Source organism: Ictidomys tridecemlineatus, chromosome 1, assembly GCF_052094955.1.
Source record: "Ictidomys tridecemlineatus isolate mIctTri1 chromosome 1, mIctTri1.hap1, whole genome shotgun sequence".
Lineage (NCBI taxonomy): Eukaryota > Metazoa > Chordata > Mammalia > Rodentia > Sciuridae > Ictidomys > Ictidomys tridecemlineatus.
In genome coordinates, this window is record NC_135477.1 from 33,307,182 (window position 1) to 33,322,766 (window position 15,585).

The 15,585-nt window shown below is 32.0% G+C and overlaps 1 protein-coding gene across 9 annotated transcripts in view; it reads right to left on the minus strand.

Annotated features, from left to right (window-relative positions):
- Exoc6 (exocyst complex component 6) overlaps positions 1–15,585 on the minus strand; it is a 193,190-nt gene that overhangs the window by 133,694 nt on the left and 43,911 nt on the right. For 7 of the 9 annotated variants that reach the window (XR_013434312.1, XM_078037990.1, XM_078038005.1 and 4 more), the window contains 4 exons: positions 10,039–10,210; positions 8,742–8,789; positions 8,566–8,656; positions 4,988–5,033 (listed from right to left, as the gene is read on the minus strand). The exons of 1 other annotated variant lie outside the window; for it this stretch is intronic. Coding sequence is in view for 6 of the 8 variants with exons in the window: in XM_078037990.1 (XP_077894116.1) it covers positions 4,988–5,033; positions 8,566–8,656; positions 8,742–8,789; positions 10,039–10,210 (357 nt within the window). In the remaining 2 variants the exon portion in view is untranslated. Of the gene's footprint in view, positions 1–4,987; positions 5,034–8,565; positions 8,657–8,741; positions 8,790–10,038; positions 10,211–15,585 lie in introns of those variants that run through there. One more of the 9 variants, XM_078038032.1, reaches the window with a different exon arrangement.

Consider the following 15,585-nt stretch of genomic DNA (forward strand, 5'->3'; position numbering starts at 1 on the left):
TTTTGGTTTTTTTTTGTTTTGGTTTTGGTTTTTTGTTTTTTCTTTGTTTGTTTTTGTTTTTGTTTTTTTTTAAAGCATAAGCCCACTCCGATGGAAAGAAAAGAAAAAAAAAAGAATAAAATTTTAGAAGCTGGAAAACTGCCTATGCAAGTGGTAAGAACTCAGCAAACCTGAGAAAACTGAATCTTAAGCCAAAAGTAGAGAAACCAAGAATGATCTAATTTATTCTTTAAAATCTGCAAAAGACTCAGGAATTGATAAGAAACCTACTGTTTCTGGAAGTAGGGGTGAAAGGAGGACAAAAATAAGGAATATGTTGAATGTTTTCACCATAAAGAAATGATAAATGTTTAAGGAAATAGATATATTTATCCTGGTTTAACACTATACAAAATATATATGTATCAAAACATCAAATGTACAAACGTACAACTTTTATGCATCTGCATTAAAAATTAAATTAAAAATAACATAAGGAATGTGGTTGAAAAATGTGAAACAGACTCTAAATTCTCTTCTCCATTCCAAGCCTGTAAGTAACCATCCTTTACCCATACTGGAAAAGGCTAAGGAGACTGAAACAATCTCTGAATAGGGGACACCAGCCAAGACTGAGGACCATAGTACTGGTTCAGAAACAAGAAGATTAGTTGAACCCACATACACTAGAGTCCTCTTCCTCAACTGAAATCCCAGAATGCTAGCAGTGAGACTTTTTACCCTCTAGACAGAAGACAGAGGAAGTTTCCTCTGGGTAATCTAACAAACCCAGAAGAAAGACCTCAAGATATTAATTAATGATAGAAATTTCCCAGCCAAAAAGAGCCCAACTAAATAACCAACCATATAGGGAAACTCATAATTAAGTCTCATTAGAAGCTCCAGAGCTTCTAATCAGTTTGTTATATATACCACATTTTAATAAGAGTAATCAATTACCAAACATCTAAGAAATGTCTGTAACAGGAAAGGCAGAAATAAAAACAAATATTAAAATTTAGAGGAAATATACCATGTAAGGACAGTACACATCTAAAATTTAGAGGAAATATACCATGTAAGGACAGTACACATCTAAAATCTCAAAAGAGTTCAGAGAAAACACTATAAATCAAAAAATTAGAGATCAAAATTGAGTTCTATTGGGTTTGATTTCCAGTATGGGGTGAGGGAAACTTCCTGGAAATTAAAATCAGACAGCAGAATAGGAAAATAAAAAACTGCATACTCTCTGAAAAATAAAGATAAAGAAATTACATAGAAATAATAAAGACAGGGCTGGGGTTGTGGCTCAGTGGTAGCGCACTTGCCTAGCATGCGTGAGGCACTCGGTTCTAGTCTCAGCACCACATACAAATAAATAAAGGTCCATCAACAACTCAAAAATATTTTAAAAAAGAAATAATAAAGACAAAAAAGATTTTTTTATTTGTATGTTTATTTTTATTGCAGAATTATTTGCATATCCAAGAGTTAGAAACAATCCAGATATCCATAAGCAGATGAACGGATAAATGCAGGGTAATGCATAATACTATGGAATATTATTCAGCCAATAAAATAAATGAAGGTCTGATACATGCTACAACCCATATGACTTTGAAAACATGCTAATGAATAAACTATACATGAGAGGACAAATACTGTATTATTCCATTTATATAAAATATATAGAATTGACAAAGCCATTAAGATAGTAGAATATAGTTTGTTCTAAGACTTGTTGGGGAAGGTGAAAATAGGGAAGGTATTGAGTAATGATTAGAGGGTACCTGTTTTAGGTGATGACAAAATTTTAGAAACATAGAGAGTATTGCACAACATTGTGAATATAATTAATGCCACTGACTTGTATGCTTAAAATGGTTAAAATCACAAATTTTATATATGTGTGTGTGTGTATATATATATATATCTCCACACAAAAATAATTTCAAAAGTGGTCAATGGATCCAAGAGAAGGGGAAAAACAAGGGGCACAAAGATGGTATAAATTGAAAACAGCTAGCAAGAAGATAGAATTGAATCCAAATATATCAATAATCATGTCAAATGTTAATATACACACCAGTTAAATGAGATCAATTGTCACATTGGATAAAAAAAAGAAGTGCCCAATTACATGTTGTGTACAAGAAATCTACTTTAAATATAAAGAATTAGATTGAAAAAGTATAATAGGAGAAATATATACCATGTAGACATTAACCAAAAGAAAGCTGGACTACTTATACTCATTTCACACGAGCTCCATTCAGAACAATGAATATTTTCAGAAATAAAATGGATTGTTACTTAATTATAAAAATGTCAGTTTTTAAGACAAAAAAGATTTTTAAAAAGCCAAGAAGAGACCCAATCTAAAAGACTGAACATTAATACCTGTCCTGGAGAGAAAATCCAGAAAATAGAAGGAAAAAAATTATTCAAGAAAATTTCCTAGCATTTAAAGGCATTATCAGATTAAAGAACAGTTTCTAAGTTAAAAGGAGTCTCCCCTTTTATTAAATTTAAAGTATCCAGCACAATGGAAGTAAATAGACCTATACCAAAGCATGTCATAAAAAAAAAATTAGATCTCAAGAAAAGATAGGTTACTGCTGGGCATGATGGCACACACCTATAATCCCAGCAGCTGGGGAGGCTGAGGCAGGAGGATTTCGAGTTCAAAGTAAGCTTCAGCAAAAGTGAGGCACTAAGCAACTCATTATTTAGAGACTCTGTCTCTAAATAAAATACAAAATAGGGCTGGGTGACCCCAAGTTCAATCCCCAGTACCAAAAAAAAAAAATAGGTCACAAATGAAGGAGAAATCACAATGACTTCAAACTTCTCAATGGCAAAGGTGGTAATCTTCAAACTTCTCAATGGCAATCCTGGAAGACAGAAGGAATGAGACAGAGGAAGGGGGGCACTGTTTGTATATGTGTGTGTGTGTGTGTGTGTGTGTGTGTGTGTGGACAATAAGCCCATCTTATATGCAGATCTTAATTATTCTAAATACCATTACTGACTTAGAGGGACCAATGTACCTTAAAGAATTGTTTCCAAGTTTGGGGCAAGAAAAATAAAATGAGATGCTAGATCATCTTATTGTACAACAAGCAAGAAAGTATACAAAGACAAATGAGGACAAAGAAACTGGCTTGAGGGTTTCTCTAGCAAAATTTATAACAATCTATGCATCAAATGGAATAATGACATTAATAAATTATGAGACATTTATTATTAAAAATTCATAAATCCATAGCAATAATCAGAAGCAAGGAAAAGGCAGATGAAAGGAAAATTCTTTATATGAAAAAGTCAGCAATGATAGCATTTTAAAAAGAAACTATAAGTCCCATATAATAACTGATTAAAGCAAGAATCCTAAAACCACTGGGTAAAAGATTATTAGGAAACAGGTATCAAAGTGTCACTTCACAGATTACTTATTAATTGCAGAGATAAAAATAAACCTTTCCAAAAGAGATCTAGTCCCCTTAACCAAATGATCAAATTTAGCATTAGCTAGAAACAACCTAACAGTAAATGCCTTCTCATGTCATAAGATGAAGAGGTACACAATGACCACTTATATCATACTCTTGCCAAAACATTTAACCTGAATCTAATCATGAGGAAACAAACAGACAAATCTAAAATGCAGTCTTTAAGAATTGTCCTGGACTTTTTCATGAAAAATGAAGAAAGGCAGGAGAACTGTTCTAGATTAAAAGAAATAAAAAAGACATACCAAACAATGTTTTCAGGGAAGAAGATATAAGACATTCAGGGGATAATTTAAAACATTTTAATATTTATATATTTATATAAATATTGGATTTTATTATTGAAAAAATAAATTAATACCCTAAACCAGAAAATAATAAGATAATAATAAAAGTTAGTTATTTGAATACATAAATGTAAATGCCAAAATAATCAGTTAAGAAAGAAAATTGGGAGCTGGGGTTCAGTGGTGGAGCACTTGTCTAGTCATGTGAGGCACTGGTTTGCTCCTCAGCAGCACCACATAAAAATAAATAAATAAAAGTTTTCTGTCCATCTACAACAAAAAGCAATTTTTTAAAAAAAAAGAAAGATAATTTTGCCTCTATGAAGTAGGAATGGTATATGAAAATTAAGGAAGGTGATGCTTGATTTTTGTTTTGTTTTTTGTTTTTTTTGCAACAAACACATAAAACTACTATTTGAATCTTTAAAACATGAGGATGTACAACAACAGAAAAAAGAGGATACATTAATAGTATACACACAAAATAAATATATATTGTCTTATTTACTAATAAGGAAAAAAATAATTCTACTAATTAATACCAACTGGTAAAGCCTAATGAAATTCAATGTGTAGCACTATAAAGCAGAGCATACACAAATCTTTGATCATAGATTTGTATATAATGTGCTGTGAAAATGAAATGATTATTAATAAATCAAGAAGAAATATTTTCCTAGTCCAAATATGTCTTATTTATTCTGGCTTTTCCATGTTACTTTAAAATTGTTCATTTTAAAACATTTTAAATATCGTTATAGCTAATGCTCTAATGGCAATCAATAAATGATTTAAATTATTTTTCTTTTGTCATGTATTTATTTCTTTATAAAACAGAATATGAACAATAGCCCTGATGGTCAAAACTGCGCTTGGCCTTCACTCCACATTATGTCTGTAAGCCCTTGATTGTATGCAGTATTAGTACACTGGCAAGTTAATAAAAATTTTCTCATTCCTGTTTAGCTCTCTATTTACCCTTTATCAATATTATCACTTTGATATCAAAAACAACAAATATTCATAAATAAGTGACTGAAGTTTGCTTTCTTGGGTGATCCTGATAAGCAAATTACATGAACAAAAGGTTAATGTGAAGTACAAAGCAAAATTCACATAATTCACTATGCTTTATAGTAAGTTTATCTGTGCTTTCAGTAATAGGAAAAAAGCTTATTTAAAATAACAAGAAAGAAACCAACTTACCTTTTTGCACTCATCTGTTCTTTTAGTTTACTATACATTTCCAGCACTGCATTCAAAAAATAACATTTTAGCATTTAAAATGGAAAAAAAGAGCATTTTGAGAGATTAAAATAATTAAAACAGGCAATGATATATTACAAAATCATAGTCTTCACTACATTGAATTAGCTTAATATTTTCTGATAAATATTATATGTTTCAAAGTAAATAAAAATATTTTAATTTTCACATGTTGAATATTTTATAGATAGGTAGATATTGAACATTTTATATATATATTTTTTGAACCTGGAACACTTGCATATGTTGATACCTATAATTGAGACATTAACCTAGTAAAAATTATACTATTCAGAAATTTCTAATATTTCTTCCATGAACTGGAATTAGAAGTTTGGACTTTAGTTATTTGAGAATTAAATTTTCTTTCTCAACTGAGATTCACTGATTCTGACCCAACATACCAAACAAAAACACAACTGTTTTAGAATTAACCAAACACAAAAACTTACACCAAATCTACAAAGAAAGAAAAATATCAAAAGTTTACTGCAAAGAGTGATTTACAATAAAGATAGAAATAAACATAGCATATTGAATGCATATATAAATAAGTAACAAATTCCATCATTATATACAACTATAATGCACCAATAAATGAGATTGTGTAATTCTGGAGAAAAAAAGAAAAATGTAGCAAAGCATCTTTATTCATTTCATTCTTTCTATTAAGGCACAGAAATTCAGTTATTCAATAAAATTGTCATAAGCTTCAAAAAAAAATGACCTACTATCACCAAGAAGGCTTTACTGCAACCATATAAATGACCATTTAACCTTAGTAGAATTTGAAAGTGAGTCAGTAAATCATTATTGGCTCATCAAACCAACTCATATTTCCCTAGAACTAGACAACAGTTTTCTTTTCAGATTTGCTATAGTTATATGGCTATTCCCAGGGGTCTACAAATTTACTAAAGAAATTATTTACTTGTTCAAAAAACAACAGACCTGCAATGGTGGCTACAGTGAGCTGCCCTAACTCTGTGACCTCAAAGGACCCTCTACATTTCTATCATAGCCCCTATAGACAATATAATAATTCTCACATTTTCCAACCAAAGTATTGGAATGAACACCTAACATGGGACAGATCCTGCTGCAACAGTATAAACTGGTTTTGAAGTCTCCTGTTTTACCTCAATAATACATACAAATTTCAGATCTACCTCATTATTTTTACTTTGTTTCCATATAAAAATTATGCTTTCTTCAAAAATAATCAAATAAAACTAATCCACCAAGAAAATGCATTATTTATGCTATGAATTCTTATATCCTCTCACACTCCTCCAAAACCAAGGAGTCGTTAGGCAACTGTATTATAATTGATGACTTAGTTGTCTTTATTCACATTAGATTATAGAATCATTCTAAAGCTGGGACTATGTCATTTTCAACTTTATATCTCCAATACCTACCATAATGCCTGACACACACACAAAAAAGTAAGTATCATTTATCATTGGATACTTAGAAGGATGGACAGAGGAAAGGAGGTACTGTATTTCACTACATAATTGTTGCACTCTATTTTTTCAGTCCAAAAATTGGTTAATAATCATTCACAGCATAATCATTGCATAGATTAATTCTGTTTGTTATGCTGCTTAAAAGGTAAATGTAATAGCAATGTATTCCACCAGTGGCATATGGATGTGCCATTTGTTTTTGCCCACACTAAAAGCCAAGAGCCTAGAATTTTCAGCACTTGTTCATTGTCAGTATATTTCAGAAAGCTGACTTGAGCAATTGGCTTAGAATGCTGCAGTACTGATGTATTATCAATACATTTTACATGAGAAGCACTGAGGACAATGTGTCAGATAACAAAATCAATGATAGCAAGCACAGAATCTTCAGATGCAGATGATTAGATTTTGTCAGTTTACGCTTCACAACACTATAGTAAATTTTCTCAAGTGTAGTATTTTGACTATAATGTACAAATTAATAACAATAAGTTAACTTCTTTATAAAGACCAGAAAATGTTCACTAAACTGGCTAAACTGTCATGAAGATAATGTACATCAATTTGTACTATTCAATTTTAACATATATTCTCAAGTAGTTTGTGCAACTTACTCTTGGACCAAAGACAGGTTAGTAATAAATGATTTCTAAGTAATACCAGCACAATTTATTATTTTAAAAAGCTTCACATAATGGTCACACCCCACTGTTTTGAAAAAAAGTTGGCATAAAATCTGCAACAATTATACAATGAAATGTGGTCATGCTGGATGTTGCAATTCAGAACACAATATTTACATGAACTTACAATGCTCTCTGGCCTTAAAAGCAGACAGTGACAATAACAACAACTTGACCTCTAGTTTGAAGCCTTTATTTCTCTTATGAATAGCTCACTAACAGAAAAAGCTGAGTGCAGCTCTTTCTCATTCCATCAATACCAATTTTTAGGCTTATTATCTAAATTAAAAAGGGACAAAGTATAAATCTTGAGAGGCTGTCTTCATGGCTGTTATGATATATCAGCCAAACATATATTAAACATCATTATAAAGAAATATGTTTCTCAATCCTGAAACCTAATATTATAAGTAGGTATTTTATTTACTCAAAGTTTATGTGTAAATATCGCTGGCCCATCAAAGATTAAACTTAGTAGGCTATCACTGATTCTAAAAAAAGAAAAGCTATTTCTTTAGCCAATAAAATCTGCTGACAGTTTTAACAATATAATTTGTATTCTAAGTTAAATTTACACCATATAAATATTATACAAGACATTCTATTCCCCTGGATGCATAGGTTTAGGTTCCTTCCTAAAAATTAATAAGTCAAATGAGACAATGAGACAACTTTAGCTTACAATATTAAGAAAAAAATGGCATATACCTGCTTCCTTTTGTTTGAACAGGATGCTTCCAACTTAAAGTTATATTAAATCCAGGTAAAGAAAATACTGATTAGTTTCTTCAGAATTTATGTGATGTCCCAGTAATATCTGAGCCCTAACAGAGAGACCAGAAACTAAGTCTTTCCAAAATATAGGAGAAAAAGCAAGAAGGGAAAAGTCCTAACACTTTTGATGTTTCCTTACCTTATCAGCAAAATGAGATTGTGAGCAAAACAAAACCAACCTGTTATGTGACAAACAGAAAATGATGGAAAACTAGAAGTAAGAAAATTAGGCAAATTAGGCAAAGATGAGAAAAAGTAATGGGCACTCTCTGCATGGGAAAGTATTCTGAGGGGGGAAAAAACATGGACAGGGCAGGGGGCTGGAGTGGACAGATAGCAAAGTAGGCAGAGAGGAAGTGCAAAACTAACAGTTGTTCTAGGATACTGCTATAACAGATAATCAAACAAGGGCCTTATTATAAAAAAGAAAACCATGGAAATTCATGAAATTGAGTTAATAAGAGAGGTAATCAAAAGCTTTTTTGCAAGGCAATCACCAAATAATCAAATTCCCATAATAAAGAATGACTATATGCTATTATGAAATTTGTCTATAATATAATGTTTGACTTGATAAAATTAAACTCACCTGGAAGGCATAACTGCAATTTTTCTACTACAGTTGTAATATTCCTCTGCTGAATTCTACATCGAATAATATCTTCTGTTTGGACTATCACCTTAGAAAAGAAGAAATATACACATCTTTTAAAAAAACAATTAAATAACACCCACATATATTTTTAAAAATTATCATTTTCTTACCTCTTTTCCAGCATCTTGAAATCTTCGGTTGGTATCAGTAACTTGTACCTTAAAAATAATTTCACCTTAGTTAGACAAATATGCATAAAACTGCCCTGATGTAACTGCTCACCCTTGTAATCAGATCATGCTTCATGAGAAACTTAGAACAAAGAAATGCAAATTCAAATTAACTCTACAGCTTGAACTTGAACTTTTGATTGAAAAGGGCTTTTGTTAACTTCAATTACTTATGACAGTTCTTTTTAACAGATTCTGTGGCAAACTTCTCAAATTTACTCAGGATTTTTGAACTTTACTTGCTTCTCTAAGTCTGTCAAACAATTCAAATCACTGACCCAATTGACCACTGGTCCCTTTTTGATAACTTCAATGAGGTCTATGTGCCATTCACTGTCTGTAGGAAATGGTGATTGCATTTTATGGTAATTAAACATTCATACTTTGCTGAATGCAAACACTGGGTGGTTGATTAACATCAAACACGGAAATCTCAATCCACAGCAACATTTTAATGCTGCAGGTGCAGGCAAAGCTCAACCTCAAATTTTCCCACATATTAAGTGACTCATTAGGTCATCATAGTAAGGAAGCACATTCTGGTTTATTAAAAATCTCATTAATTTCTGAACAAAGATGCTCAGTGACCTCATTGATGCTGTATTTGGTCTCTTGTTATCTGAATATCCTTTATATATAACACATAATAGTTTTCTAATCATAATCTTTGAATTGTCTGCTAAGCACTCTAAATGCAAAGATAAATAGGACAATTCTTATAACTAAATATTTTAAATTCTTACTGAAAAAATCCAGGTCTCATTAATATATAATATTTTTACTATATGACAGAAAATGTAGACCATCTTCCTTTAAAAAATTATAAACTGCTGTTAAATTATTTCAAATTTACAGTATAATTAAATAATTTTGAGAACAAAATCATTTATAGTAAATTTTAAACAATTTTAGGATGTTTTCAAATCAACATTGTATTAATTATCATTTTAAAAATTCTAAAACTGCAAACAGGACCTTACACTGTATGAATGTTTTGAATTCACTTCCCTGGGTGGAAAAAAATCCTATTAAGTCAATGTACTACTTGCTTTAGGAAAAAAGAGATTACTCCTGTCATTAGCATGACAACCGAGTTAACAGCCATAAAGAGCATTCCCAAATACATATACTAATTCAGTTCCTGAAAGCGCATTTAATAGTAACTTCAGATTTGTACTATAATAGTTGAGTAATTTAATAAGAACAAAGGAAAACAAAATTTTAACATATTTCCTACCTTCAGTTTTTCTGCATCAGTCCTTACTTTAAGGAGTTCTGTAATAGCATCTACAAAACCCTGATGATGAAAATTACACATTTTTTCAATTTCTTTGTCATGATTTCGGATACAAGCATCTAACTTTTCCATAAACTTCTTGTGTGAATTTGGTTGATCATCATACACCGACCTGCATATATATAAGAAAACTAAAATTAACTTCCCAGTTCACCAAAATTTATTCTTTATAAGTCCAATTTTTGTAACAACTAGAGATTAAGTCTGAACAAATAAGATGGTATTGTCTTCAATAGAAATAATTTTGGTGAAAATATTTCACTTCTTTTTGAACATGGTAATATTAAAAAACCAAAAACCCTCAAAATATATCACTAGTAATCCACAAGCAAAGATCTGAGGCTCAGAAGATAAGTGCCAAATACAAGTCTTATACTAGTGCTCAAAAAAAAAAAAAAAAGCAGCAGGGCTAGGGCTATAGCTCAGTGGCAGAGCATTTGCCTAGCGTGTGTGAGGCACTGGGTTCAATCCTCAGCACCACATAAAAAGTAATTAATTAATTAAAAAAGGAATCTACATGTGAATAAGGAATGAAGGAACAAACTCATGGTATCTATGGCATTTACTATGTATCAGCCATGTTCTAAGTACTTTGTATATTAACTCTTTCATCCTCACAACAATCCCATAAAGTAGGTATTATTATTATTATTATTATTGTTTTGCTTGATGTGTAACTGCTGTAAACTCAACAATTTGCAAATGATAGCTAGGATATGAATGCTGGCAATCTAGCTCCACTGTTCATATTCTCAAGTACAAGGTCATATTGTAGTCACTACAATATTCTCTAAAGATGGCATCACATGCCTGATGTATTTCAGTTCATACTCATTGCCACTTAGAGGACATCCTCCCCACCGTTCACCATGTGGTAAAGAACTAACCTTGGCCTTGGCTCCTGAAATGGAAGCCTTTGGTCCTCTCTGCCTCTTGGAGGCCTTAACAGTGTGATTTATTGGGAGGAGCTTCATCCTTTTAGCTTTCTAAGGGGCTGAAGACTTAGGTTAGCAATACAGGCAATCAGCAACATGGATGTCAGTCATGTCTACCTGGGTGGTTAGTCATGTTCACACAACCATACCCTAATAAAACACCTAGACTTCAAGGCTTAAGTGAACTTCTCTGATCAGCCATTGTCTGAGTATTGCCACATATCGGTGCTGGTAAAGGTGTTGTCCACACAATTCCACTGGGAAAAGACAATTCAAAGTTCGTACCTGGCACTCTCCTACACTTTGCCCTATGTGCCTTTTCTTTCTCTGTAATTTATATATATATATATATATACATATATATATATATATATTATATATATATATATATATATAATATTCTGTGAATCATTCTTGCAAATTTTGAACCTAAGGGTAGATCTGGGGATATTCTAAAGTGTATTTTCCCATCTGTTGCCCATTACTCGGGGTTCAGTGCAAGTTCCATGTTCTCCAACAGACCTCTGCCTATCGTTTCTATGCAAAGTAATCCTTTCATCTGCAAGACAGGTAAATTTATAGTCCTTCACGGCTATTCTGACAGGTAATCATGTATAACTTTGTATCTAACTTAAATACTTTATGGGTATGTCACATATTTTGTTTCCCCAAATAGATCATAAGCTTCTTGAGGGCAGCCTCCATAACTCAGGTTTAATGAGTACTAACTATAATACTAGAAACACCAATACAGGATAGTAATCATGAAGAATTTAGGCTCTTTAAGATGAGCTAGAATGAAGCTCTGAACTTGAACACTCTCTCCTTTCTACCTATATTTTTCTTTTGCTCTTATCTTGATGTATAGCATTAAATTCCATAAACATATTAACATCTCCCAAATTTATATATCTAAACTTGACCTCTCTCAAACTTCCAACTCAAGTCTCTCCAAACAGATATCTGATGAGCATCTCAACTATGTTAAAAATGAATTCCCAAACTTCTTTCCCCAAATCTGTTTTTCCCATAGTCTTCCTCATTCAGCAAATTCCATTCTTCTGACTGCTAAGAAAAAGAAAAAAACAACAACTTTGAAGTCATCCCTGAATAATCTCTTTCTCTCACCCTCTTCCCCCCATTAATCTAGCAAACCTAACCACACCTTTCTACCTCCACTGGGTATCACCCTGGACTAAGCCAACAACTTTTCTCACCTAGGTTATCGTTAATTGCTTTCTAGCTGGTCTCCATGATCCTACCCTTGCTCCCCTTCAGTATGTTCTCAATAGAGTAATCAGATGATGTCAGCAGAAATCATAAGTTAAATTTTACATAAGTAAAATTCCATGTCTCTCTTCTGCTCAAAACCCTTTTTTCTCTTACAATAATCCTTAAGGCCTACATAATTTTGCTGCATGTTACTTCACTGGTCTCACATACTTCTAATTATTTCCATTTCATTTATTCCATGTCAGCAACATTGGACTCCTTTTGGTGTCTTAAACACATCAGGCATGTTCTTGTCCTCATCTTTGCAAATGCTGTTTCCTTTGTCTGGATCACATTTCTTGTATGTGCTTATCTCCTTCACTTCATTTAAGTCTTCTATCCTCTTTTTGAGATGGCTACAACATCTACATTACACACACACACACACACACACACACAATCCCTTTCTCTTTTTTTTAATCTTTTTATTTTCTAAAATAAAGGAATTTATTTGGTAATGGTCTTACCACTACAGGATATATTGTTTCACATTTTTATCTAATTATCTGTCTTCCCAATAGAATGCAAATTGCATGAAGACATAGATTTTATATAGTTTCTTCTGTTGAGTCCCAGCTCCTGAAGGCACAGATTTTTTTTGTCTGTTTATTCCCTGTTGTATCCCTAGCTCTAGAACGGTATCTATCTTATCATATAACAGATGCTCAATAAATAATTGATACTTGAGTTGCATAAATGGAATCAGAAAGCATATTTACTATATTCAACTTCAGGTAAGGCAACTGACTTCTTTAAATATAAATTTTCTCAATCATAAGATAAGAATAAAAATAGTACCTATAGCAAAATGAACAAGAATTTAAAGTTAAAAACATAATACTATTAGATTGGGGCTATAGTTTAGTGGTAGAAAGCTTGCCTGGCATGTACAAGGCCTGGGGTTCAATCCTCAGCAACACATATACACACACACAAAAAAAATTAGCATCCCCCAAAATGAAATACATAGATATAAATTTTTTAAATACTTAAAAATCTATGTGAAGAAAATGACTGATTAAAAAATCAAGAACTATATAAACAAAAAGATATTTCATGTTTAAGAATGAGACAACAATATTGTTACAATGTCATTTCTTCCCAAATTGATCTATAGACTCAATGCAATCCCAATGAAAATTCCAGCAAACTATTTTATAGATATCAACAAACTAATCTTTAAGTTTATAGAGAGCAGCAAAAATACCCAGAATAGCCAACACAATATTGAAGGACAACAACAAAGTGCCGACAACTCCAATTCAAATTTACTATTAAGCTATAGTAATCAAGACATGTGGTACTGGTGAAATAGCAGAAAAATGGATCAATGGGACTGAACAGACAACCCAGAACCACATTATTATAGTCAAACACATTTTTTTGTTTGCTTGTTTGCAATGCTGGGAATTAAACTTGGGGCCTCACACATGCTAGATAAGCACTCTCCCACTGAGTTACACATGCAGCCCAAGTCAACTGAATGTCAACAAATAACCAACATAATATAAAGGAGAAAAGATAGCCTTTTCAACAAATGGTGCTAGTAACTCACATGGCAGACAATGGATCTAAACATAGACCTTAACTTTTTACGAAAATTAACTCAAAATGGATCACAGACTTAAATGTAAAATTAAAATTAAAAAACTCTTAGAAGATAACATAAGAGAAAATCTAGATGACCTTGAGTTTGACAATGACTTTTTAGAAGTAACATTAAAGGTACAATTCATGAAAGAAAGAATTGATAAACTGGATGCTACTAAAATAAAAAATTTCTACTCTGTGAAAGATACTGTGAAGAGAACAAAATGAGAAGCTATAGACTGAGAAAAATATTTTCAAAAACATATCTGAAAAAAGACTAATATGCAAAATATACAAAGAATTCTTTTTAAATTTTTATTTTCAAAGAATTCTTAAAACTCAACATAAGAAAATAACTTAATTTTAAAATGGGTCAAAGACCTTAACAGATACCTCTTTTTAAAAATATATACAGGGGTTGGGGTTGTAGCTCAGAAGTAGTGCGCTTGCCTAGCATGCATGACGCACTGGGTTCGATTCTCAGCACCACATACAAATAAGTAAAGGTCCATCAACAACTAAAAAATATTTAAAAAGTATATACATATATATATGTGTGTGTATATATTATATATAGAGAGATATATATTATATACACACACACATACATAGAGATGGCAAATAACATAAAAAAGAAGATGTCTCATATCATTTGCTATCCCAGGGAAATGTAAGCAACAATGGCACACCAGTACACAACTATTAGAGTGGCCGAAATCTAGAAAATTGAGAAAACTGAATGTTAGTGAGGATATGGAACATCAGGAAATCTCATTCATTAATTACAGGAATGCAAAATGGTACAGCCACTTTGAAAGACAGGTTGGCAGTTTCTTAAAAAATCAAACACGTGAAAAAATGTTTTTTAAATATTCTTATAACATGATCTAACAATCATACTTCTTGGTATTTGTCCAAAGGAGCTGAAAATTATATTCACACAAAACCTCTACATAAACTTCACAACAGTTAATTCATAACTGCCAAAACTGGGAAGTAACCAAGATGTCCCTGAGTAGGTAAATGGACAAATAAACTGGTTCACCCAGACAACTAACTGTTAGTTGGCACTAAAAACAAATAAGCTATCAAGCCACAAAAATAAATGAAGGAAACTTAAATGCACATTACTGAGTGAAAGAAAGCAATCTGAAAAGACTACATACAATACAATTTCAACTATGGACAGTCTGGAAAAGGCAAAACAATAGAAGCTGTAAAAAGATAAATGGGAAGGAAGGAAGGAATGGTAGAGTACAGAGATTTTTAAGGTAGTGAAAACATTTTGTATAATATTATAATGATGGATATATGTAATATATTTGTCCCAATCCACAGAGTGAACCCTAATGTAAATGATAATGATGTGTCAATATAGGTTCATCAATTATAACAAATGTACCTCTTTGGTGAGAGATACTGATATTGGAGAAGTTTTGCATGAGTATAACTTCCTCCCAATTTTGCTATAAACCTAAAACTATAAAGTCTTTCTAAAAATACTATCTACATCACCAGGTGTGGTGGCACAGGCCTGTAATCCCAGTGAGTTAGGAGGCTGAGGCAGGAGGATTGAGAGTTCAAAGCCAGCCTCAGCTAAAGTGTGATGCTAAGCAATTCAGTGAGACCAGTCTCTAAATAAAATATAAAACAGGGCTGGGATGTGGGTCAGTGGTTAAGGGCCCTGAAT